The sequence below is a fragment of the Bipolaris maydis genome (genome assembly GCF_028858645.1).
Source record: "Bipolaris maydis strain C4 unplaced genomic scaffold PSV08scaffold_3, whole genome shotgun sequence".
In the NCBI taxonomy this organism is placed as follows: Eukaryota; Fungi; Ascomycota; class Dothideomycetes; order Pleosporales; family Pleosporaceae; genus Bipolaris; species Bipolaris maydis.
The window spans coordinates 2,745,757-2,766,593 of record NW_027093859.1 but is presented as its reverse complement, the minus strand read 5'-3'; the positions used below and the strand labels follow the sequence as shown (position 1 = coordinate 2,766,593).

At 52.3% G+C, this 20,837-nt stretch overlaps 9 protein-coding genes across 9 annotated transcripts; 6 read left to right on the top strand and 3 right to left on the bottom strand.

Moving 5' to 3' along the window:
- Nucleotides 1-69: 69 nt before the first annotated feature.
- Nucleotides 70-1,773, top strand: PSV08DRAFT_360319 (ubiquitin carboxyl-terminal hydrolase; the record flags this gene model as incomplete). Its single annotated transcript, XM_014219847.1, has 1 exon — nucleotides 70-1,773. The coding sequence occupies exon 1, from the start codon at nucleotides 160-162 to the stop codon at nucleotides 1,771-1,773; it is 1,614 nt and encodes a 537-aa protein (XP_014075322.1). The 5' UTR covers nucleotides 70-159.
- A 702-nt stretch (nucleotides 1,774-2,475) lies between these two features.
- PSV08DRAFT_408261 (beta-lactamase-like protein) lies at nucleotides 2,476-3,664 on the top strand. Its single transcript, XM_014219848.2, has one exon. The coding sequence runs from the start codon at nucleotides 2,513-2,515 to the stop codon at nucleotides 3,620-3,622; it is 1,110 nt and encodes a 369-aa protein (XP_014075323.2). The 5' UTR covers nucleotides 2,476-2,512; the 3' UTR covers nucleotides 3,623-3,664.
- Nucleotides 3,665-4,533: 869 nt separating this feature from the next.
- Nucleotides 4,534-7,128, bottom strand: PSV08DRAFT_197969 (ferric reductase NAD binding domain-containing protein). The gene is made up of 5 exons (XM_014219849.1): nucleotides 6,960-7,128; nucleotides 6,602-6,882; nucleotides 6,482-6,551; nucleotides 5,247-6,428; nucleotides 4,534-5,185 (listed from the first exon to the last, which is right to left on the bottom strand). Exons 2-5 carry the CDS (start codon nucleotides 6,757-6,759, stop codon nucleotides 4,910-4,912), a joined length of 1,686 nt encoding a protein of 561 aa, XP_014075324.1. The 5' UTR covers nucleotides 6,760-6,882; nucleotides 6,960-7,128; the 3' UTR covers nucleotides 4,534-4,909.
- A 2,532-nt stretch (nucleotides 7,129-9,660) lies between these two features.
- On the bottom strand, nucleotides 9,661-9,873 carry PSV08DRAFT_349053 (uncharacterized protein; the record flags this gene model as incomplete). The annotated part of the gene is made up of 1 exon (XM_014219850.1): nucleotides 9,661-9,873. One exon carries the CDS (start codon nucleotides 9,871-9,873, stop codon nucleotides 9,661-9,663), a length of 213 nt encoding a protein of 70 aa, XP_014075325.1.
- Nucleotides 9,874-11,171: 1,298 nt separating this feature from the next.
- On the top strand, nucleotides 11,172-12,159 carry PSV08DRAFT_349052 (Alpha/beta knot methyltransferase; the record flags this gene model as incomplete). The annotated part of the gene is made up of 3 exons (XM_014219851.1): nucleotides 11,172-11,259; nucleotides 11,366-11,631; nucleotides 11,683-12,159. 3 exons carry the CDS (start codon nucleotides 11,172-11,174, stop codon nucleotides 12,157-12,159), a joined length of 831 nt encoding a protein of 276 aa, XP_014075326.1.
- A 263-nt stretch (nucleotides 12,160-12,422) lies between these two features.
- PSV08DRAFT_279047 (uncharacterized protein) lies at nucleotides 12,423-12,649 on the top strand (the record flags this gene model as incomplete). Its single annotated transcript, XM_066092543.1, has 1 exon — nucleotides 12,423-12,649. A coding segment is annotated over one exon (168 nt), but the record flags the coding sequence as incomplete, so codon positions are not given.
- A 1,079-nt stretch (nucleotides 12,650-13,728) lies between these two features.
- Nucleotides 13,729-16,072, top strand: PSV08DRAFT_218700 (uncharacterized protein; the record flags this gene model as incomplete). Its single annotated transcript, XM_014219853.1, has 2 exons — nucleotides 13,729-13,895; nucleotides 13,948-16,072. 2 exons carry the CDS (start codon nucleotides 13,729-13,731, stop codon nucleotides 16,070-16,072), a joined length of 2,292 nt encoding a protein of 763 aa, XP_014075328.1.
- Nucleotides 16,028-16,519, top strand: PSV08DRAFT_279026 (uncharacterized protein; the record flags this gene model as incomplete). Its single annotated transcript, XM_066092542.1, has 1 exon — nucleotides 16,028-16,519. A coding segment is annotated over one exon (162 nt), but the record flags the coding sequence as incomplete, so codon positions are not given.
- Nucleotides 16,520-18,568: 2,049 nt separating this feature from the next.
- On the bottom strand, nucleotides 18,569-20,659 carry PSV08DRAFT_360313 (uncharacterized protein). The gene is made up of 2 exons (XM_014219854.2): nucleotides 20,415-20,659; nucleotides 18,569-20,365 (listed from the first exon to the last, which is right to left on the bottom strand). The coding sequence occupies exons 1-2, from the start codon at nucleotides 20,629-20,631 to the stop codon at nucleotides 18,915-18,917; spliced, it is 1,668 nt and encodes a 555-aa protein (XP_014075329.2). The 5' UTR covers nucleotides 20,632-20,659; the 3' UTR covers nucleotides 18,569-18,914.
- Nucleotides 20,660-20,837: the final 178 nt, after the last annotated feature.

Sequence of the window (20,837 nt, the reverse complement as noted above, 5' to 3'; positions counted from 1 at the left end):
GGGTTTTGTGTAAGCCGCGGACCCTGTCGACATGCTCGTCTACTTTCCTTCTCTCCACCCTTCCAATCTCCACACGTACACGTGAGCCTCTTCTACTTTGACTCAAGATACGATACATTTTCCTCTCACTCACAAGCTTTTTCACTCGAATCGCTCGCCATGGCGCAGTTGTATTGCCATCAGCCAACGAATGGCTATGATGTCTTGGCAACAACCCAAGATCATACTCAGGAGCAAGCGATGCCCGGCATAGATTCAGCAAACCCAGTAGACGTTACTGATTCTAAAATCATGCAAGAGGAGAGTGACGCATCAACGCCTAAAATTTCTGAAGACTCTGGAGCTCTGGTGAAGCCTTCCAAAGCAGCTTCACCCAATGCCAGGAAGCGAAGTCCCTCTGGGCCGTCAAATTCCGAGCCCGACAGCAAGAGATCCAAAGTCTCACCATCACCCTCAGCACCCAACGATGGCCTAGCAATTAAGCCGGTCTTTCCGAGCCCTCCAGACATGCCCGCCACTGCCTTTGACAAAGAGACCTGGCAAGGCTTCTGTGAAATCGAAAGCGAGCCCGCGTGTTTCTCCGTCATCCTCCGCGAAATGGGCGTCGAAGGCGTGACCGTTCGCGAAGTCTTCAGCATGGACCAGCAATTCATCCGCGAAAATATTCCCCAGCCAATCTATGGTTTCATTTTGCTATTTCACTACCGCCAGTTTGGTGACGAGAATCAACAGAACGAGTGCTCGGATAGAGTGTGGTTTGCCAACCAATTGCCAGCCCAGGACAGTTGTGCAACGCTGGCCATGATAAATATTCTCATGAACCAGACTACAGATGTTTCTATTGGTGAGCATCTACAGCAATTCAAGGACTTCACCAAAGATTTTACGCCGTATCAGCGCGGCGAAGCATTTGCAAGTTTCGATTTCGTCAAGAGAATCCACAATTCTTTTGCCAAGAAGATGGATATCCTAGAAGGCGATAAGCATCTCAGCCACAAAGTCAAGCGTGCCAGGCGTCTCAAAACACAACTGGCTGAAAAGAGTAAGCCAAGAAAGAGAGGGACAAAGTCACGGCGAGCTTCTGCCGACTCGGTAGCTGCAGACGATAGTGAGGAGAGGGTCGAGGATAATGCACACCACTACATTGCTTTTGTTCCTGTTGGTAATGAAGTCTGGAAGCTAGATGGCTTCGACAAGTGCCCGACGTGTGTGGGTTCCTTCAAGCCAGAACAAGGGGAGACGTGGCTAGAGTCCGTTTCTGACACAATCGCGACCCTCATGGCAGCAGGTGACGACGATTATGGTGTTACAGCGCTAACGCAGTCCCCTCTAATTCCCTTACGCAAGCGTGCCAGTCTTACGATCAACACTTTGGCACATGTCGAAGCACGCCTCGACCACCTCTCCCAATCAACATCTAAAGACTGGAGGCACCTCGTCAGTGCAGATAAGCAACCACCCAGCCCTTGCATGCTTGGCCTTGAGCCGTATCTTGCTGCCAATCCTGTGCCAGAGGCACTCAAGGAATTCATTGACAATGAAGACACACAGCAAGTTCTTGCGCGACGTCAGCAGCTGGCTATTCAAGCCGACGATGATGATACACAAATCATGATGGAGATACAGAATGAGGCAGAAGAAAACGAAAAGGCTAAACAACGGCGCTATGACTCTGGTCCGGTCATCAAGAAATGGCTGGAGATGCTAGCCGAAAACGGTTATCTGGAAGAGAATCTTGAGCGCTTTATGCCATGCAAGGGGAAGAAGAAATGATGCATCAAATGTAGACGGTGACCATACCAAGGACAGTTTAGTCTAACCAGGTAACCAGAGTAAGGTGTACTGGCGGGTCATCGGGGTTGTTTACATATGGCTATGTCGTGTCACTAGGTAACTGCACACATACAATCAATAATCCTAGCTCCATAGAACAAATATCACGAAGCCTAGAATTCACATGTTGGCCCCACAAATCATTTTGCTCTCGGAGGTCTTGCTGCTCTGATTTCATGCAGCAGATCAACATACAGTGAGAAAAAGGGAAATGCTCATGGCTGCACGTTGCTAGTGCCTCAGATTAGTCCTCCCATTCACCCAATCTCCTTCTGATGTATTAAAATGAGACATGCGGAAAGTCATCGGGCCTGTATTGAATGACTACTAGGCAAACCGAGTAGGTAAGTTGCTGCTTTTGGAATGAAAAAAAAAGTGTGGTACGAACGTGCATGAGCGACAACAAGTACCCGCATGGGTAGCAGAAAGTGCATTGCATATCCAGGGACTATGTTGGGTAATTTGCCAACTGCGGGGTCAAGGATCACGACGCGGTTCTAAAGTAAGCCCGCGCTATCTTTAATAAAGTTGCAATAAAATGTATGTGACGTCATAAACCTACCCGCAGTAGTACATGGGCTTACTGATCTAGCCTACTGCACTCATGTTATCAAAGACTAAGACCACACCGCATATCGAACATCAACTTCCAGACTCTTTGCACTTCCAAAATATCACAATGATAGAGACATACCCAGAGATCACATGGCATCCCATACCCCACTCGGACGCAACATGCAAAGTCCACCTCATCCAAGCCGGCGGCCTCTACATCCCCTACGACCTAGTCCTGCTTCCGGACTCGGACAAGCCCAATGACACCTCGGAACTACAAGCGTCAAAAAAGGAGAGAAAAACATATTACGCCCCGGACTATGTGTTCCTAATTGAGCACACAGCATCGGGAACAAAGTACATGTTTGACCTCGGCATACGGTCAGACCTCGAAAATCTACCCCCACTCATCCAGGAAACTGTACTTCCGGTCTTTAAGTGCGAGCCTAAGTCTCCTGAGGATATTCTCAGAGAACATGGATCGCCCGAGCAGCAGCCGGAGAAGATCAAAGCTGTCATCTTCTCGCACATGCATTTTGATCATATGGGTGATGGGGCAAAAGGCGGATTCGAAGGCGCAGAGTTGTGGGTTGGACCTACGTGTTGTACATATGCACGTCCAGGCTATCCGGTTGAAGAGAGGGCACCAACGCTAAGTGAGACGTTACCTGTGGATGGGAGTAGAAAGGTTGTAGAGTGCTATATACCTGACGACTTACTCCGAGATACTGGAGACAAGAGAGCAGGGCAGGTTATGGAAGGTTTGAAGGAAGGAAAGTATGCTGCTGTTGACTTGAAGAAGCCAGAATGGATCCGCATTGGTGCTTTTGAGCGGGCATACGACGTTTTTGGCGATGGAGCAGCGTACATTGTCGATGCGCCGGGACATTCAGCAGGGCATCAGATGATGCTAGTGAGGACGACTTCTGGCTCTGATGACAAGGAAAGCTCGTTCGTACTCTTAGGTGGCGACTGCTTCCACCACATCAACGTCCTGCAAGATCCAAACCGCACTGCTCGTCCGCCTTATTCAAAAGGATGTATGCATGTGGATCCCGAACAGGCAGTCAAAACCATGCTCTGCACAAGGGAATTCGCACGAAAAGACAACGTCTGGGTGATAGGAGCTCACGACGTAACCATCGGCCAAAAAATCCGGCCCGGAGTCAAAGAACTCACCGGCCTCATAGACATCACCAACTGGCAGACTTCGGGCTGGAAAACCCCACTCTAGTCCTTGCAAAGTTCCAGACCCTTCAGAATGCATTAATTCTCACGAAGCCACTTCCCCCTCCCCCCCCCCCCTCTTTTTTTTTCCACATGAGTAATACTTACTAAACCCACAATAAGCCACCCCCCCCCCTAACCTGGTTCAAGAAGCCTCGATATGACATTGAATCGAGAAATCCCCCCCTGCCCAAACAACTCAATGCAAAATAAATGTCCCCATGAACTTTGCTCCCAAGCCTCTTGGCTCCCGAGACACAAAAAGCTTGACCATCGTTCCTTTGCGTCACACCGTCCGCGTTTAGTCCCCACTTATCCCACACCCCCTTCCCCCTTGTCTGCAGTAACAAAGAAGAAGGGACTCCAGTAGCGTTGAACTTGGAAACACTGATTTGAAAGGATATTCGGTAGGGGAGACGCCGTATGTTAAGGTACCATGAGTCTCGCCCGGGAACACCCGCCATCTTAGTGCCCCCCCCCCTCGGGAGTAAAGTAGACAAGGGAAAGGGAAAAGGGGAAAAAATGTTGCGGCGTACGCTGTTTCGAGGGGTGGCTTGGCATGCTGAGCGCCGCATGAGGGAAGGCCTTGTGTGGCGTGATTTTTTTTTCTGCCTATGTGCCCCAGGCTGCTTGGTATAAGGGACACTGGGTTTGTCTAGGGGGTTGTATTTTTTTTCCTGTTGCAGTGGTGGCTGCTGGGATTGGGTGCGTAGAATGAAAGAGGCGGTTTTGATACAGATCTAATAGCTATAGTAGACGCTGTTAATATCGATCTCGCTATAGCTATTTTATTGGTCCCTCCCCCCCCCTTTTTTTAACTTGAAGGATCTATGTAGATAGATGCATTATTAGTGTATACTATACTAATGCATATGGATGCACGTATGAATCTGTACATGTCAATTTTCATTTTTTTTTTGTGTTTACTAGGATGGGTCATTAAGAACATTTGTCGCAGCCGACTTGCAGCTGGGAGTGAATTAAGTCTGAGAACATGATGTAAAAAAACAAACTGGGAGATAACAAAAAAAACAAGCGGACGACAACAGGAATAAAGGGAGTTGGTAGTGATAGCCAGATGAGCGAATTACTATATGTACAACGGATAATAAGTTAAAGGTTGCAAGAAATTCGCTTCCCAAAATGGTTTGTAAAGTAGCGTGTAAAAAAAAGGAAATGAAAAAATGGGTTATGGTATCTCGAATCCACTTTACTCTTTTTCTTCCTCCTCCAACAAACAATTCCCTTCCATCCTCATTCGTCTTCCTTGGATGCGAGTCCGCGGTACACGAGACTAGAAGTTCTCTTTACCCCATACGAAACTGAAGCCGGGCTCGGAGTACATGTTGCACTTGACGTGGAGGGTGGAACCGAGACCCTTGGGACCGCAGAAGAAGACACCGGCCTCGGCAGGGGAATGGATTTTGCGAATGGACTTGAAGATCATGTCCCAGTTTGGACGACCAAAGTTTGTAGGGGCGCGGAGACCGGTGATGGCGTCTTGTTCGGCGTTTGCGTCGTTGATCATGATGTTTGTTGCGTCGTCTGCTTTGATCTTTGCGGTGAGGTACTATATTGCCATTAGCATATTGAACAATGTATAGGCGTAATGAAAGGGAGCAAGAGCTTACAGTGTGAATCTCAATGTGGTCATCAACATCTTGAGCCTCGATAGCAAGCAGCAATGATCGGAACCACTCGAACGAACCGAAATCTCTGCAAATCCAGAAGAAGTAGACCTTTCGGAGGCGTGTGCGCGAGCCCTGGGGGTAGTTCATGCGGTACCAGATACTCTTGAGGATGGATGCGAAGGGCGTGACACCGATACCGGCACCGCAGAGGACGGCGACTTCGAACTTGAACACATCTTCGGAAGCGGAACCAAAAGGTCCGTCAATGTAGACACGGGGGAGAATCTGGCGCAGAGCAATCTCCTCGCTTGAGACGCCCTTATCACCCTTTTCACCGGCGGGCTTCTTCTCTGTGCTGCAGCCCAGGGCTTGACCGAATGCTTTGGTAAAGTTACCGACCATACGGATGTGAACGGAGATGTAGTCTTCCTCGGGTGCGCTAGTAAGCGTGAAGGGGTGATATTGCCAGATGGAGATTTCAGGGCAGCACAAGAAGATGTACTGTCCAGCACGGGTCGTGGTGTGCTCCTTCTTGATCTGGACCTCGCAAACGTTGCTGGGGTGCTGGATGACCTTTGAAATGTACGTCTTGTGCCGTCCCCTGACCTCACGCGCGATACGCTCAGCGAGGTACGCGAATCCACCGTACATCCAGTACTCCCAGAAGACACCGATACCGTCGCAGAAAGGCGCAAAGTCGGGCTTAATCATGCAAAAGGCTCCGTGGATAGACCAGAAGATGAAGAAGACGATGAAGAGGTGGTGCATGTACCAGAAACGCTCAAAGTTTGCGCGACGAGCCTTTTCCGCTGCCGTGACCGCAATCGCCATCAAACAGATCAACATGACATAACCACTCCAACCGGGACCAGTAGCAAGGTTGGCGAGGATGAAACCCATGAACCCGAGATTGTTGACGGCCGAGAAGCGGGCAAGATTGTTCCAGTGAGCAATGGTGTGGACCCAGGAGAAGAAGACAATGGACCAAGCGACAAGCTTGTGGAAGGTGATGTTCTTGTCAAAGGGGATTACGTCGTTTAGAGGCGTGCGACGAGCCATGGAAATTAGGTTCCTGCATACTGGGAACAGGATGAAGGCGACGTCGACATGGAGGACCAGAGCTGCTGAACGAGCAATGGGGTATGTCAGACCAAAGGTTTGTCTTACTATGATGATGTTGTCCTAGAGTGTTATGTGAGCGCGGTGTGCAGAAGCACATAATGGGAAATGCCTACCTTTAGACCGTAGTTCATCATACCAAAGACAAAGACCATGACGTGGAGAATGGCAAAAGTAAAGACGAAGCTGACCGTTATTAGCCAAGTTGTCCAATCGGGTTGCAGAGTCGCGCTCACAATCTTCGGTAACCCTCGTTGACCATCCAGACGTCAAACTTTTCTTTCCGCGTCAACTCTCGCCCCTTTTCCTCTGACATCTCGCCAGACATGAGCATGCGGGTAAGCGGCGGCCATCTTGACCGCTCGCGGCCCGTTAGACTGGTAGTGAAGGACATGACTACTAAGTGGAGCGAGAGTGCAGTAACCGTAGAGCGCCTGTCGGAGGATGCCGATAGGCTTCAGACCTGCTGAATGTGGCCGAGTGGAGAATTTGTAGATTCAAAGAGCGTCTAAGTAATCTGGATGCGCATATCATTAGTCTCGAGAGGTCTAGCAGAATGGGCAACAGCAGCAACGACAACACGCCGACGTACTAAAAAGTGCCCGCACGAAAAGAAGAGAAGAGAGCTCGCAGAAAGGCGTTGGATGACGCGGCTAAGGAAGAACCGGCATGAAGGCGGGCGAGTCTAGGGGCGAGACGGGGAAACAAAAGTCTATAAGCCAGCAGTGATGGCGGCGACGAGCACAAAGAGGGACAAAGCGGCAACGACGGGGATGGGGTCGGTCAGGTCATGTCGACAGCGCCAGCAGCAAGTGGGTAATGGGGTCTCAGTTAGTCAGACGCTGGGAATGAATGGGGATTCCCAGGGCCCTTTGGGACCAACAGGGCGAAACGGTAGCAGAAGTCGAACCACTTTGGATGGCTTCTGTTGCGACGTAGTAGCACGGTGCTGCTATAGAGCAGGCGTCGCGAACGGCAGGCTAGCCAATTGGAGGCCGACTATGGACAGATTCGAGGGCAAGAGAGGCCAAGCGGGCAGTCTGAAACCCGGGCGGCCATGAGTCTTCGTCTTTGGCATGCGAAAAGGCTGAGGGGAGACGTTTGAGAGGCGTTTTGGGGCCAAAGCTAAAACACACAGCGTTAGAGCCCGGCGGTTCGATGTGGCGCCCCTGATCGGCCAAGCGGGCGAGCCTCAACTGCCGACGCATAACCACCAGCCCTTTGACTCCAGCGCTGCTGGCCTGTTCCGACGCTTCTGGCCCGAACATCTTGTCCATGTATTGTGCAGTACGTATACGCCAACACAAGCTTCCTCGTGGGCTACGAGAATGGTCCGACTTGGCTGCAAGTGGCGGCCCATGTTAAGAGATGGATGCCTTGGCTGAAGCGTCGTATCGCGGCCGGCGCTGCCCCAGGCCACCTACTAACACCATCTGCATCTTACAGCGGGGACTAGTCGTCTCGACTCCCTCTCTAGCCTCGGTCCGTACTTTACACATGGTCGACGATACATGCGCAGGTACGGGTGGCCAGCATGGATGGTTCGAGCAGACGTACGTATACGATTACATACACCCACGTCGCAACGGCCCACACCCAGCACAGCGGCATCACCACCACCACCAAACCCGACTCCTGCACCATGGTCCGCTATGTTTTGCATGTTTCGCCGGCCGTACTACGGCACTATCTTCCCTTCACAAATCACGGGCAACTATATCCGACCAGCAGCGTATCCTCTCTCCACCCAAACATTTCCAGTCTTGGAACACCCCCAAACACAAACTCCTACCAACCACCACACTCTAGCACCCGTAGAGCATTGAAAGAACAACGCCGCCAGCTCAAAACAATGACAGTTCTCCATCCTACAGCATGAAGAAACCGCCCGCTTGCGGAAATCGTCGCTCCCGAAACTCCACTTTTTGCGCCCCCCCCCCTTCCTCCTCCGCCACAGCCGCCCTGCCACAGTCTCTGCAACATCGTGTTTTTTCTCTTTCGACCCCCGTATCTACTATTTGCTGATGCTTACGTCTTTCGCCCCAAGCCAGGGACGAGGGAGGGGGGCGGCGAAAAAAAAACGGCATTAACGGCATGCTTTCGTTGCACCAGCCTCACATGATGCCGCGCTAGAAAAGAAAAAAGTGCGCGTATACTCCTTCGAAAGTTGCGTGGCTTTTTTGGCGTGCAAAGCGAACAGGTTGGCGAAACGCGGTCGTGCGCTAATGGGACGATCGTGTTTACCTTGTTCTGTCACCGGTGTCGGCACTTACGGTGGCTCCTGTAAGGAGGAGATGATCTTGCGTGGATAGGGTGGGTGGTGAAGATTGAGGCGGGCGTAGGTAAATTGTGCTGTGCTGTGCTGACTTACAGAAATTTGTTGAATACTGCGCCAGCGTTACTACCGCAGAAGGATATCTCTAACCCTTATTTCTCTCCCCCCCTTCTGCAGCTACAAGCCTTCACGGGTGTTATCCTATGTTGCTTGAGATTGGGGCTTGGACAAATCGTTGATACGCCACCGTTTGTCCCCACCAAAGCCAAATCTTACATGTGCAAACTTTTCTAGTGACTCGCTTCCAGCCACAATATGTATACAAGTGTAACCTGTCAGGAATGTCAGCAGTTGAATATGGTTTGACTGGATATAAACGAGCAATTGGCCTTTGCTTTTGCTCCCATGACTGCGCTAACTCTAACGCCAAGTCTGCGCCGATGTCCTCGCGAAGCGCCGGTGATGGTGGAGATTTTGGCACTGTAGAAGGGTGGGGGGGGTAGAGGTGATACCCAAAGGCATGATGACATGTTTAGAGGTAAGCATAGTCACCAATGGAATTCATCTTCACATGGTGCAATTGGAACCAAAGTATACTGAGAACATGAACAAAAAAATATATATATATTATGTTGAAAGTATCACAAGACATTTTGCAAATGAGGCACAAAGGAGTCTTGATGCCTGCTTGACTGTCTGCATCCAAGTCGGGTTGACACATGCACGCAGTTTTTATATGCCAGTCGGAAGAGAATTTGTCGCGCCGGAGGGAAGTGGTCGGAGATGATGGAGGATATGTCTGTTGAAAATGAAAAGACTCGACGGAGAGATATGTGCGTGTTGACACTCCAAGAGGGGGGTATTTGAAAATGAAAATCGCCGTAGTAGCTGTAGGATCCTGCAGCCACGAGGATGACAAATGTACGTGTGGGGAGGGTCGATCAGAGCGATGCTTGTGATGCTTGTGATGCTTGGACCGGACCCTTCTTCTTCTTCTTTTTCCTCATTGCTTTGCCCGCTCTACCGCTTGATAAAGCCGAGCATCTTTCCCTTCTTCGCTTCCTTCTTCTTCGGGTACATTTTGGATGTCACAAAGTGGACATACCAGATGACCGTGCCGAGAACCGAGAGGCCGAAGATGACCAGGAACAGTGTAATGACTGGTCGGCCGTCTGCTTCTACTGAGCGCAGAGCAGTAGGTGTGAGGATTGGTGCGAGCCAAGAAAAACTCATTTTGAGAGGAGTATCTGTCGGGGACTTTTTGTTGGTGTCGGACAGATTTGGCTTGGGCCGAGGCGGGGGTTTGCAGGGACAAGGGCAAGGCGCGTGATTACAATGGGGGAAGATGGACAGCCGGCTGCCAGTGAAGAGAATAGAATAAAAAGATATCGCCGGCGATGTGGTGAAGAATCAAAAGCAAGTGAACGTGATGTTTGTTGGGCAGCTGCGAGATAGTATCGCGAGAGTGCGACAGCTAGCGTTCATGTATCTCCACTGACAGGCACAAGGCAACGGCGCGTCAGCCAAACCCACGTCGTTTCGCCCATGAGCTGACCTCTTGGAAATCTTGGCCGCTCGCATAATGTTTACCTCAGAAGCCATACGCGTTGCGTATGGTGGCATGTCCAACGTGAGGCGGTTGTGCGATATGGCGGATGTTTCAAATTCAAGGCCGGCCAAGAGACCATGGTGAGACGCTCTCGTTGCAGGAGCCTGCAATGCCCACCCCAAGCATGATTAAGTACTGCGAGCCGGCCCCCAGCCGGGCTTCTGCATCCAAGGCCCACGCCTGTGGATCCCATCAAGTCCGAGTTTCCCGCACCACGTCGGTTACTACCGATAGTATGCTCTAAACCCGACCTGCTTTAACCGCCGCCTTCGACCCGAACGTTCCCGGGGCAGGAATGAATGACAGCGTGCCTAGGGAAAAGGTCGCCGGCGCTGCGTGCAATTGGTAGGATAAATGGGAAACCAAACTCCGAGTCGGGCATTATTGTAGTAGGTTGCCTCGGAGAATTGTGGGTAGATGAAATGAGCTACAACACAGTGTACTTTGGTGTATCCAAAGTCCGGTCGAGCACAGTCAAGCCCAGGGAAATTCAGCGAAGTCCAGTAAAATCCAGCCGAACACTATCGTGCTATAGTATGGTTTTACAGAAGATACAGGTGATGCGAGCAGTTTTGCTGCTTCTAGCACGGTATGGGCTTAGTAAAAGTCCTCACGTAAGCGCCGGCTCGGCTCGGATGTGATTGGCCAGGCGAGAGAAAGGTTCTCCTCACCAACAGTCTGCAAAAAAGAACGCGTAATTATATCAACTCTATCTCCATCCCACCTGCTTTGGCATACGTGTATAAGACAAACAACTTGGTTTGTGTAATCGCTCTCGCATTTGCTGACTTGTAGACACCTCGAACAAAAGGACCCATTTTCCTACCTGACCGCGTTGGCGCATTCCCACAGTTACTCCGCCGCCACCAGTAACATACGCCCACAGCAGCAGAACTTGCTTGTTTCAACATATAAATTCAACATGGCTCCCATGAAGATTGAAAGCCCCAAATCGCCAGTCGAAAGACCTTCCTCGCGTGGCTCACCCGATCGGGCAAAGAAGCGCGCAAGTATGTCAACAGCTTGCTCCCTGACTGCTCTTATACCCCTCTTCCTCATGCTGCTCCTGCTACTCATCGACCAAGGACAAGGCTAATGTTGCCGTACTACCCGCAGGAACACAGTCGATGCCTCCCCCAGAGCTGCCAAGACTGGTGGCAGAGCAACATGCTCCCATCCCCACCAACGACAAGGACACACAACGGCTGATTGTCGTGCTCTGCAGCGCCACACTCGAGACATACAAGGCGTCACATGGAAATGGCCGGGGACCCGGTACGCGCGAGGATAAATACAACCTGCTCAACAGTGACGACCACATTGGCGTAATGCGGAAAATGGGGCGCGACATCAGCGAGGCTCGACCAGACATTACACACCAAGTGCGTACAAGAGGGGGCTAATGGTGCTAATCAGCTAACGTGGCGACGCAGTGTCTCCTCACCCTACTTGACTCGCCAATCAACAAGGCGGGCAGGCTTCAGATCTACATCCACACATCTAAGAACGTACTCATCCGGGTCAGCCCTACGGTGCGCATTCCGCGTACGTTTAAGCGATTTGCTGGTCTCATGGTGCAGCTGCTTCACAGACATCAGATCCGGTCAACCACATCACAAGAGAAGCTCATTGAGGTGATCAAGAACCCCATCACCGATCACTTACCACCAAAGTGCCGAAAGGTAACGCTCAGCTTTGACTCGGAGGTTGTGCGAGTGAGCGACTACATTGGAAGCCTTAACAAGGGCGAGAGCATTGCCGTGTTTGTTGGTGCCATGGCCAAGGGCAACGACGACTTTGCCGACGACATCAAGGACGACAGTATTGCGATTAGCCAGTTCAACCTCAGTGCCAGCGTTGCGTGCAGTAAGTTCTGCCATGCGGCCGAGGACGTGTGGAATATCTTCTAGATGAGTGGCCAGCCAAAGGGAGGGGCCTACCTATCCATGGCCAACACGCCAACATGCCCATATGCAGCAACAGCAATAACAACAAAAAAAACAGCCGACGAGTCGGATTGGAGACCGGACTACCGCAGGACTAGGAAAAGTGATACGGGGCAGGAGCAGTTCGGGGCTTAGATTACAACATCGACAGCCAGGACGCTTACTGCATGTGATTTTGGGCGGGTGCCTGAGGTTCTTTTACAACAAAACAACTACTCTGGCTCAACGCACAAACATCAGTCTTCTTTGGAAGATGGCAGGGCAGCTCAACCTGCCCCGCACCTCGTGTTTTTCTTTAGTTTTTGTTTTACCTTTTTTTTTGTTTGTTTGTGTCTAGTGTGGCGCAGTCGGCCGAGTGGTGTGTTGGCAGTGGGCTTATGTGTGGCTGGACATTGGGCTCTACTTAGGTGGGTGGGCAGTTGTTGGGTGGTGTAGGTAATGGCGGCTCCTTTTGTCGGGACGTGTACGTGTGTGTGTGTGTGTGTGTGTGCCATAGATAGATGGCGATGGGCATGGCGAGCACGATGATCAGGAGTATCAGCAATGCAGCTGCTGGCGAATGAAAAGAAAAGTTGACGCCTTCACGTCGTGTTTGCACTGAGAGCCGTTGACGCGTGGATGACAAGTATGGGGAGCTAAGCCTGTTTGGGGGCTAGCGCGGGCGGCATGGATGGCTGGGCGGCGCGCATGCGGCGGGAGAGTGACGGGCTGGGTGAGGAGAGGGCTGGAGAGCCGCATCGCCGATCTCCCACGATGCTCTGCTCAGTGAACATGGCCAAAAACAACCACCGCACTCGACGGCAGCTTGACGCCATGTCTGCCAGCGACAGCCACCAGCCACCGTCCCGTGACCGCCTCACCAGGGCTGCCGTTCTGGGCCTTGGATGTACACCGCAGAGCCCGCCCCGTTTCGTCGCCCACGACGTCAGACCATAGCAAATAGCGCCCATTGCGGCGAGCGGTGCTGTGTCCAGACCACCTTGGACGGCAAATAGTCGACCGCACGCGACAAGCGGCTAGAGAGACAGAGAGGCATTTGCAGCGCAGCGTCATGGGCGTAGTGAAGCGTGCGGCCAGCTTAAACCACTCGCGGTTGCGGGCCGGCGGTCAGCAGCCAATACGGGCCACTGCTGCATCGCTTACCTTTACAAATTTGTTAGCCTGCAGACGCAGGACATGTGGCAGCATCTCAACTTGTTGACAGCGGCCTCCCTGATTCCCGCCTGCAAGCCTGTGGGTGCCCTGTACCACTCACTGCCTTTTCCGCACGACCAGCCAACCGGACCCGGACGCTGTGCTATACTCCCTCCACCACGCATCCACACACGGCTCCTGCACCGCGTCACTTGTGATATAAACCTCCACGTCGTACCACGACCCGGTACAGATGCTCGACTTGCCTTGCTATCACCCAAACCATTGCCACTGAAACTACCAAACTCTAAACACCCCCCTCCCTCTCCCTCACTACTCTCTACGTCCCACTGTGCTGTGTACATACATACTTGTCATCCACACAACCTTCCCCCAGCAATGCCCGTCGCCCACATAGGCCTCACAGTCGCCCATCTTCCAACCTCGACATCCTTCTTTCTCTCCGCCCTCCAGCCCCTGGGCTACCGCTACATTGGAGAGTCTGGCCACCAAATCGGACTAGGCATTCACAATGCCGACTTCTTCCTCTGCCAAGAGACGCCTGGGTACGAACCACAATTCATCAGCCCATGTACACCGCAACTAACTCCTGAGTAGCGTAAAGGCTGGTGCCGCACACATTGCCTTCACCGCTCCTAGCACAACCGCGGTCCGCAACTTCTACACCGCGGCATTGAAAGCTGGCGGTCGCCCCAACGGAAGCCCAGCCACTCGATGCGCGGAAACAGGCCACTTCAACGCTGCAGTACTTGACTTTGACGGAAACAGCATCGAGGCCGTCTACCGCAACGGGCCCGACATTGCAGAAGACGGCACCGTTTACCAGCACAGCAGAATCATCACGTGGTCGAGAACAGTCACCACAACCACCACCACTTCCACTTCCACTTCCTACCGCGAGAGCTCCTCTACCAGCAACACCTACACGTCTGCCTCGAGAACCGCACAGACGACTGCCGCACCACCACAGGCCGAGCCAGCTGTTGCAAAACCACCCACTGTAGTCCGAAGCTTCTCTGCAGACGACGTCATGTCTTCCCCCCCTCAGCAGCAGGCCGCCAAATCAGAGTCCGGTGAAGGTGCCGGCAAGCAACTCTTTGGCGCACTTCTTGGAGCCGCTGCAGGAGCTGCTGTTGCCTATGCATTCGCCCGGAGCGAACGTGACAGCGCAAAGAAAGAGGCCGAATTCAACGCTTTCCTCGATGCCAAAAGCGCGGTCAAGACGGCGGCTACTCTTTTCGCTCAGACCCCGGCGCAGCCTGAACCACCCCAGCAAACCCCACAACCCGAACCGCCAGCTCAGCCAGCGCAGCCCGCACAGCCCGCACCTGAGACGACCGCTCCGCCAAAACCTGCTCCATCAGTACACCGCAACAACGATGACAACGACGACGCGCGGTCAACCTATTCACGCGCCTCTCAGATTCCAAGGTCATCAGTCCCCCGCCAAATCGAGGCTGCCCCGGCCGACTACTACTCGCCTTCCCAGTTTGGTGCCCCAAGTGCCCTTGCCCAGGCTCGCGCCCTCGAGTATGCAAAGCCGCTTGAGATTGAGTATGCGCCCGCCTACTCTCGTGCACCTTCAGCCGCTCCCTCGAGGCTTAGGCCATCTGACCGTGCCAGCACTAGCCCCGACTTGTTGATGCTTGAGCAGGCAAGAGAGCAGGCAAGGAGCACAGTGTCGGCAGCCAGGCCAGAGCCCACATCTTCTTCGTCTTTGAAGCCACCACGACCACACAAGTCTCACAGTGTCGTCTCCAAGGCATACAGCGCAGCTCCAAGTGCTGCAGCTAGTTCTTTCATTTCTTCTTTTGTCGCCGACGATGAGGATATGCAGAGCGCTGCCGGTAGTGTTCGTTCGCATCACACGAGCAGATCAAAAGCAAAGTCCTCGCATAGCAAGCATGGTAGCAGTCGTAGGGAGCGTGAGGCTTCTCCCCCACCAGCTGAATCCAAGGTTCCTCCCAAGGTTCCTTCCAAAGCTGCCTCAATTGTCAGCAATCTCTTCAAACGTGACAAGGCCAAGACCCAAGAGGTGGTAGAAGAAGAAGAAGAAGATGAGGACTTTATTGATGACTTTGATTTTGACGACATGAGTGAAGACGATCTCGACACTGTGGTGCCCAGTGACAGCATCTCGCAGATTGGCGATGGTCCACGCCGCAGACACCGATCCCACCGTCACAAGAGCAAGGAGAATGACGATGCCGAAACCTCTGTCAGCCGCCGCAGCAGGAAGCATACCGATAACGCTGAGTCTTCGACCACCCACCGCAGCAAAAAGCATGCTGATGACGACGAGTCCACCATCAGCAAATCGTCCAGGCGCTCTCATCGCTCTCGTTCTCACAGGACACCTGACTCGGCCGAAGACGATGAATCTCTGCGTCCCCACCGTTCCTCCCGGTCCTCCAAGTCCAAAGCTGCTCACGCATCCGAACCCAGCGAAGTCTCTACCGTACGCCCCGTCAAGACATCATCCTCATCCTCGTCCGGCAAGTCTCGCAAGGATAGCCTGACCCAAGGACAGTACGATCATCTCTTCGACGAGGTCCAGTACGGAACCGGCAGCGTGCGCGCATCCAGGCATCCTCCTTCCCCCAGCATGGTTAGTGCTGCACGCAAGAACCCGATGCGTAGTATGATTAGCTTTAATCATGCGCAAAAGGTGAGGAACTTTGAGGGAAGCCAGGCTGGCATGTCGCGTGATAGGGACGACTAGGGTCATGTGAGTGGAGAGACACAAAAGTGTGTGTGAGAAGTGGTACAATCCGTTTCTTTTGCCTCTTTAGACACTCTTGCATCATCGCATCGTACCTTGTTTCCAATGCTTGTTGTTATTTTCCTTTTCTGGTCAGATTGCTGCTACTTACTGTACTGTTGCTTTTTTTTGTTTGTTTAGAGGCAACCTCCCTTTTTTTCTGTATCCGCGCACTTTGCTATTACATAAACTTAGCGTCTTTGTTTGGCATTGTCATGCACAGCGGCATTGGGCACGGCGTTTTTTTTTTGGTTTCCTTTTCTATTTACACTTCTTACATTCCTTTTTTGAGCTTGAGTTGAACTCTTGCATGTTTATAGAATTTGGTGTGTCTGTGTATTGGTGTATGAACATATATTATGGAAACGAAAACTATGAAAAATGAGAAGAATGAAAGAAATGGGTATATGAGGGATGGGATGGGATGGGATTAGGTATTGGGAATAGAACTATTATACTGTTACTTGGGTTATCAACTTTGTTCTTGAAAGTCCTCGTGTTGCTGTTATCCATTCTATGCTTACAAGGTGAACACACAAAACCTGCAGATCATGCTATGTACGTACATATATAAAAAAAATCGCATGGGGAGAAAAAAAATTTGGATTATACAAAAACACTACAACCCAAACTCCCATCAGATTTAACCCCCCCAAAACGAAGCAAAAATACTAACAATCACTCATACATCCCTCTTCCTCCCTATGCCCACCCGCAATCCCCATCCCCTCCTCTCAAACCGTCCTCCCCCTCCCCTCCCCCCTAAACCCAACAACCCCCCTCCCCCCAGCCCCACCATTCCCACGCTCCCTCTTCCTCTCCATAAACAACGCCTCGGGCGGCGCCTGCCCCGGATCACACGCCCAGCACTCACCCCCACGCTCGCGATGCACCTGCGTCGTGAGGTCGCACAAGGGGTGGCGGGCGCAGGTGCGGTGGATGGTTAAGGTGTGGGTGCAGGTTGTGTGTTTGAGGGTTACGGTTGTGCACATTTTTTCTTCTTTCTTTCTTTCTTTCTTCTCTCGTTTCTGGTTTTTGGGAAGGGGGGAACAGGGGTCTAATAACCCCCGTTGTGGTGAGGTTGGTGAGAGGAGGTGGAGGGGGACAGGGTCTAATAACCCGGGTAGGTTTGTGGGAGGTGGTGGTTGAAGGGTTGCTTGGTTAAGAGTGCCGGGCATGGGTGTAGTGGTTTGTTTGGGAACACAGGATAGCATAGTGGGTGAGGCTGAGCTGAGCTGAGCTGGGCTGGGGCGGTGGAGCGTTCTCGGCCCCACGGAGGACAGAAGATGCCTGGGAGAAGGTTGCTCTCTCTTCACGTGCGAGAGAGATGTGGTATGTAGTATGAGTTGGCTTTGGAATTTGTATTGAAGAAGTTTGTCTTCCCCTTCCGGCAAGGAAGGGGGGGGGGAAGAAAAGTGTTGTTTGTGTTTGGAGTTGGAGATCTGGTATGGATTTGTTAACAGGGGACTGGTTCAACTTGCTTGCACGCGGCTATCTTGACCGGTTGTCTAGATACAAGTTTACGTACATGCATACTTTCAGGGCTAGGCTTATGAACAGCACATCTCTACGCCAGCCATCTCAGCGACCTCACTTACTCACCTCAGATATCCGGGCCTCTTTGTGATACCTGATATCACCACAACCTTATCTCTTACAGCATCAGCAAGACATCTCGACTCGGCAGTCCTCTCGCGAGGGAAAAAAAGGAAACGACAAAACCTCAGGGTCCAGCCCACCACCTATCCGGCATTTAAAAACCTGCACTGACAACACCGCACCCCCTCCCATTAACCCCCGCCCTGACTAATGCACCCGCATAACCCCAAGAAAGCGATTCGGGATAAGAATAAGACCAAAAGAGGATAGAGGGGTATGCGTAAATTCGGCGTGAACCCTGGAACCACAAAGACTGGCACAGAACAGCACGCGATCGCCGATTCCAGAGAAAAGGACACACCGCCAGCCACCAGGCCCCCCTCACCCTCACCCCTTACTCATACCATGGGCGTCGGACCACAACGTGCGACGGAAACGTGGGCGCATTCCATGCGTGACGGCGGCGGCGGCCGAGTGGGAGGAAATACCGGGGGGGACAGGGACTAGACCTGATAGGGGGAAGTATCCAACGGTATTGGTACCCGGTTGTTGAGTGGCTCGTGCATCTGGTGGTGAGCTGGAAGGTAATGGGCGTTGTTCGGATGGGATCCGAGAGGTTGGGGGGGGGGGGGGGGGGGTTGGTGGGCTTGGAAGGGTTCATAGCAAGAAAAATTGTCATCGCCGATTTGGTTTCTTCAGCCCTATGCTCGACTCGGCTGTTTTCGGATTCGTCATAATTGGAACAAGCACTGTAGTCGACATTTCAATAAGGTTTTTCCTTCGTCTCTGGATGGGAGATGGGTCTTGTTTCTTGTTGGATATCGCGGGTTGCTCTTTTTTTTCTGAGAGAAATGAATGTTGTTTGCAAGGCGTGGATCGACCAGCAGTGCTGAATACGGCATGTGAATGAGATTGCGGGTATCTAAATTGAATAAAGACAACAAAAGCACTGGCACTTTTGAGTAATGTATACAGGAACAGGAGAGCTCTCATCATGGCAAAAAGGGCGTATGTATGCTGTGCCAGACCCGGTACGTCAACCGAGCTTAGGGCCGACGGTTTAGCCGATTGGAAGCACAAGCCGCTTAGCGTCATACTGATACTACCCTTTATACTGCAAGCCATGCAGTTTGGTGGAGAGTGTTACGACTGAAATCAGACAGGCGGCCCTCATCGAGAAAGCCCATTGACTATCAGACACATGTTAGTAGAAAGCGTCTGGATTATTGTCAGGCCCACGGTTGCCACTGTCGACATCATCCAAACTTCTATACTGCGACTGTCCGCCGCGGCCACGTCCTCGACCGCCACCACGGTCTCCGCGGTGGCCACTACGAGCACCGCCTCTTTGGCCATAGGATGTGTGTCTGTTGCTTCCACGACCGCGGTCTCGGTTCCCTCCACGGTAACCTCCCGGCCTCTCGTCTCGGTCTCTGCCTCCGCGGCCGGGGTTTGACCGTGAGTTGTCATTGCGTCCGTTCTGGTCCTCCTTGCGATGGGACTTGTTCGGGAAATAGCTCTCATACTCGCTCTCGTTTGCCGTCTCTTCTTCAATGCGCAACATCTGCTTCTCACCTACGACAGTGTCAAATTCAAACGCTTGCTCTTGGGGCACGGGATGCCAGTTGGAGATGCGTGCAGCATCTGCTGGCCGGCCATTCTTGCGAATTGCCAAGACAACTGTTGGAACGGGATTTTCAGAGTAGAACTTTGCGCCTTTGGGCACAGTCTCGACTCTGGCCGCCCACAGCTTGTTCTCAAAGCACGAAACAGCAGTCACTCTCCACCGGACCTTGGCGCCGATGCCACCCACCTTGTCCAGTATGCTCTTCGGGCAGGGTTTTGGCGTAATCAGGATGCTGTTTGCAAGATATCGGATATCGTCTTTCGGCGCACCGGGGGGTAAGGAGACTAGAGAAGTCAACTTCTCAGTCATATCCGGAGGAATCATATAGCCCGTGTAGAATACGGTCTTCTTGATTTGATACGGCGGTGTGCCTGGAGGAACGTTGCCCGACTTGACTTGGATGTTGTGTGTGTTGATCATCTTCTGAATCTCCGCAATCTCCGCAACAGGGTCGAGTGAAGTGGCGTTTTCCGGAACCTGTATAACCTCTGTGGTAATGGGACGACGCGACGCTTGAGTTTGTGCCCTAATCAGACCCTCGTTAAACTGAAAGAAAAAGTCACGGAAGCCCTTGGTGTGCTTCACTCGGTCCTCGTAAATGTGCAGCTTCTCGGCGTCCTTGTACGTGTAGACAATGTCCTTTAGCAACTCTTGCTTAAACTCCATTGTACTCTTGAACTTCTGCCCTGCAGGCCCAATTGCAGGCTTCAGGCAGACCATGTCGAATTCCAGGCGTCTGCTGCGTATGATGCGTTTGACGAGATCGGCAAAATTGGACTCGCCACGACCCGTGAGGAGCACGCTCAGCGCATCCTTTTGCGCCATTGATGATTCGACGAGCTCGACAATCTGTTCGTTCCACCAACCCTGCCATGCGCGCGCTTCTTCTTTTTCGAGGCCTTGGCCCGTCGCTGCTAAGATGTTCGAATCGTGCCACCAGCCTCCGTTGAGGAACATGTCGGGCGACCCAAGCTGGCCGATGGTGGCGCTGTTCCATAGTTGCTTGTTCGGGAGAGGGCTTGCAAATACTGTTCTGTTGTCAGTACTGGGCGTGCGACACGGATGCGACAAGCGTACGGGTGTTGTCAAAGTCGTACACGTGAATGGCCTTGATTTCCGATACGGGAGGGAGTTCCTTGTCGTCGCATGACCACCGCTTGAGCGCCGTTACGGTATGGTATGTGGCTTTTCCATTTGGGCCTGCGACGGCAGGCCGGGTTGCTGTTGCTAGCATGACTGGGAATGAGCGTCGGATACAAGTCGAGGCAATGCGTCGGGTGGCGGAGAAGAGCATGCAGGAGCAAAACTAGACAGCAACAGGCGCAGAACCGTCTGCGGTGAGTTACACGCTTTTATACACGTGCAGCGAGTGTGGAGAGTGAATGATGAAGCCGTAGAGTGCGTGCAAGAGGGAAGTCGCGACTACTTTTGGCTGGCCCGAGCGCACCTCCGACCCATGAGCTCATCATCGGAATTCAGGGCCCTTTCTTTTTCCTTCTT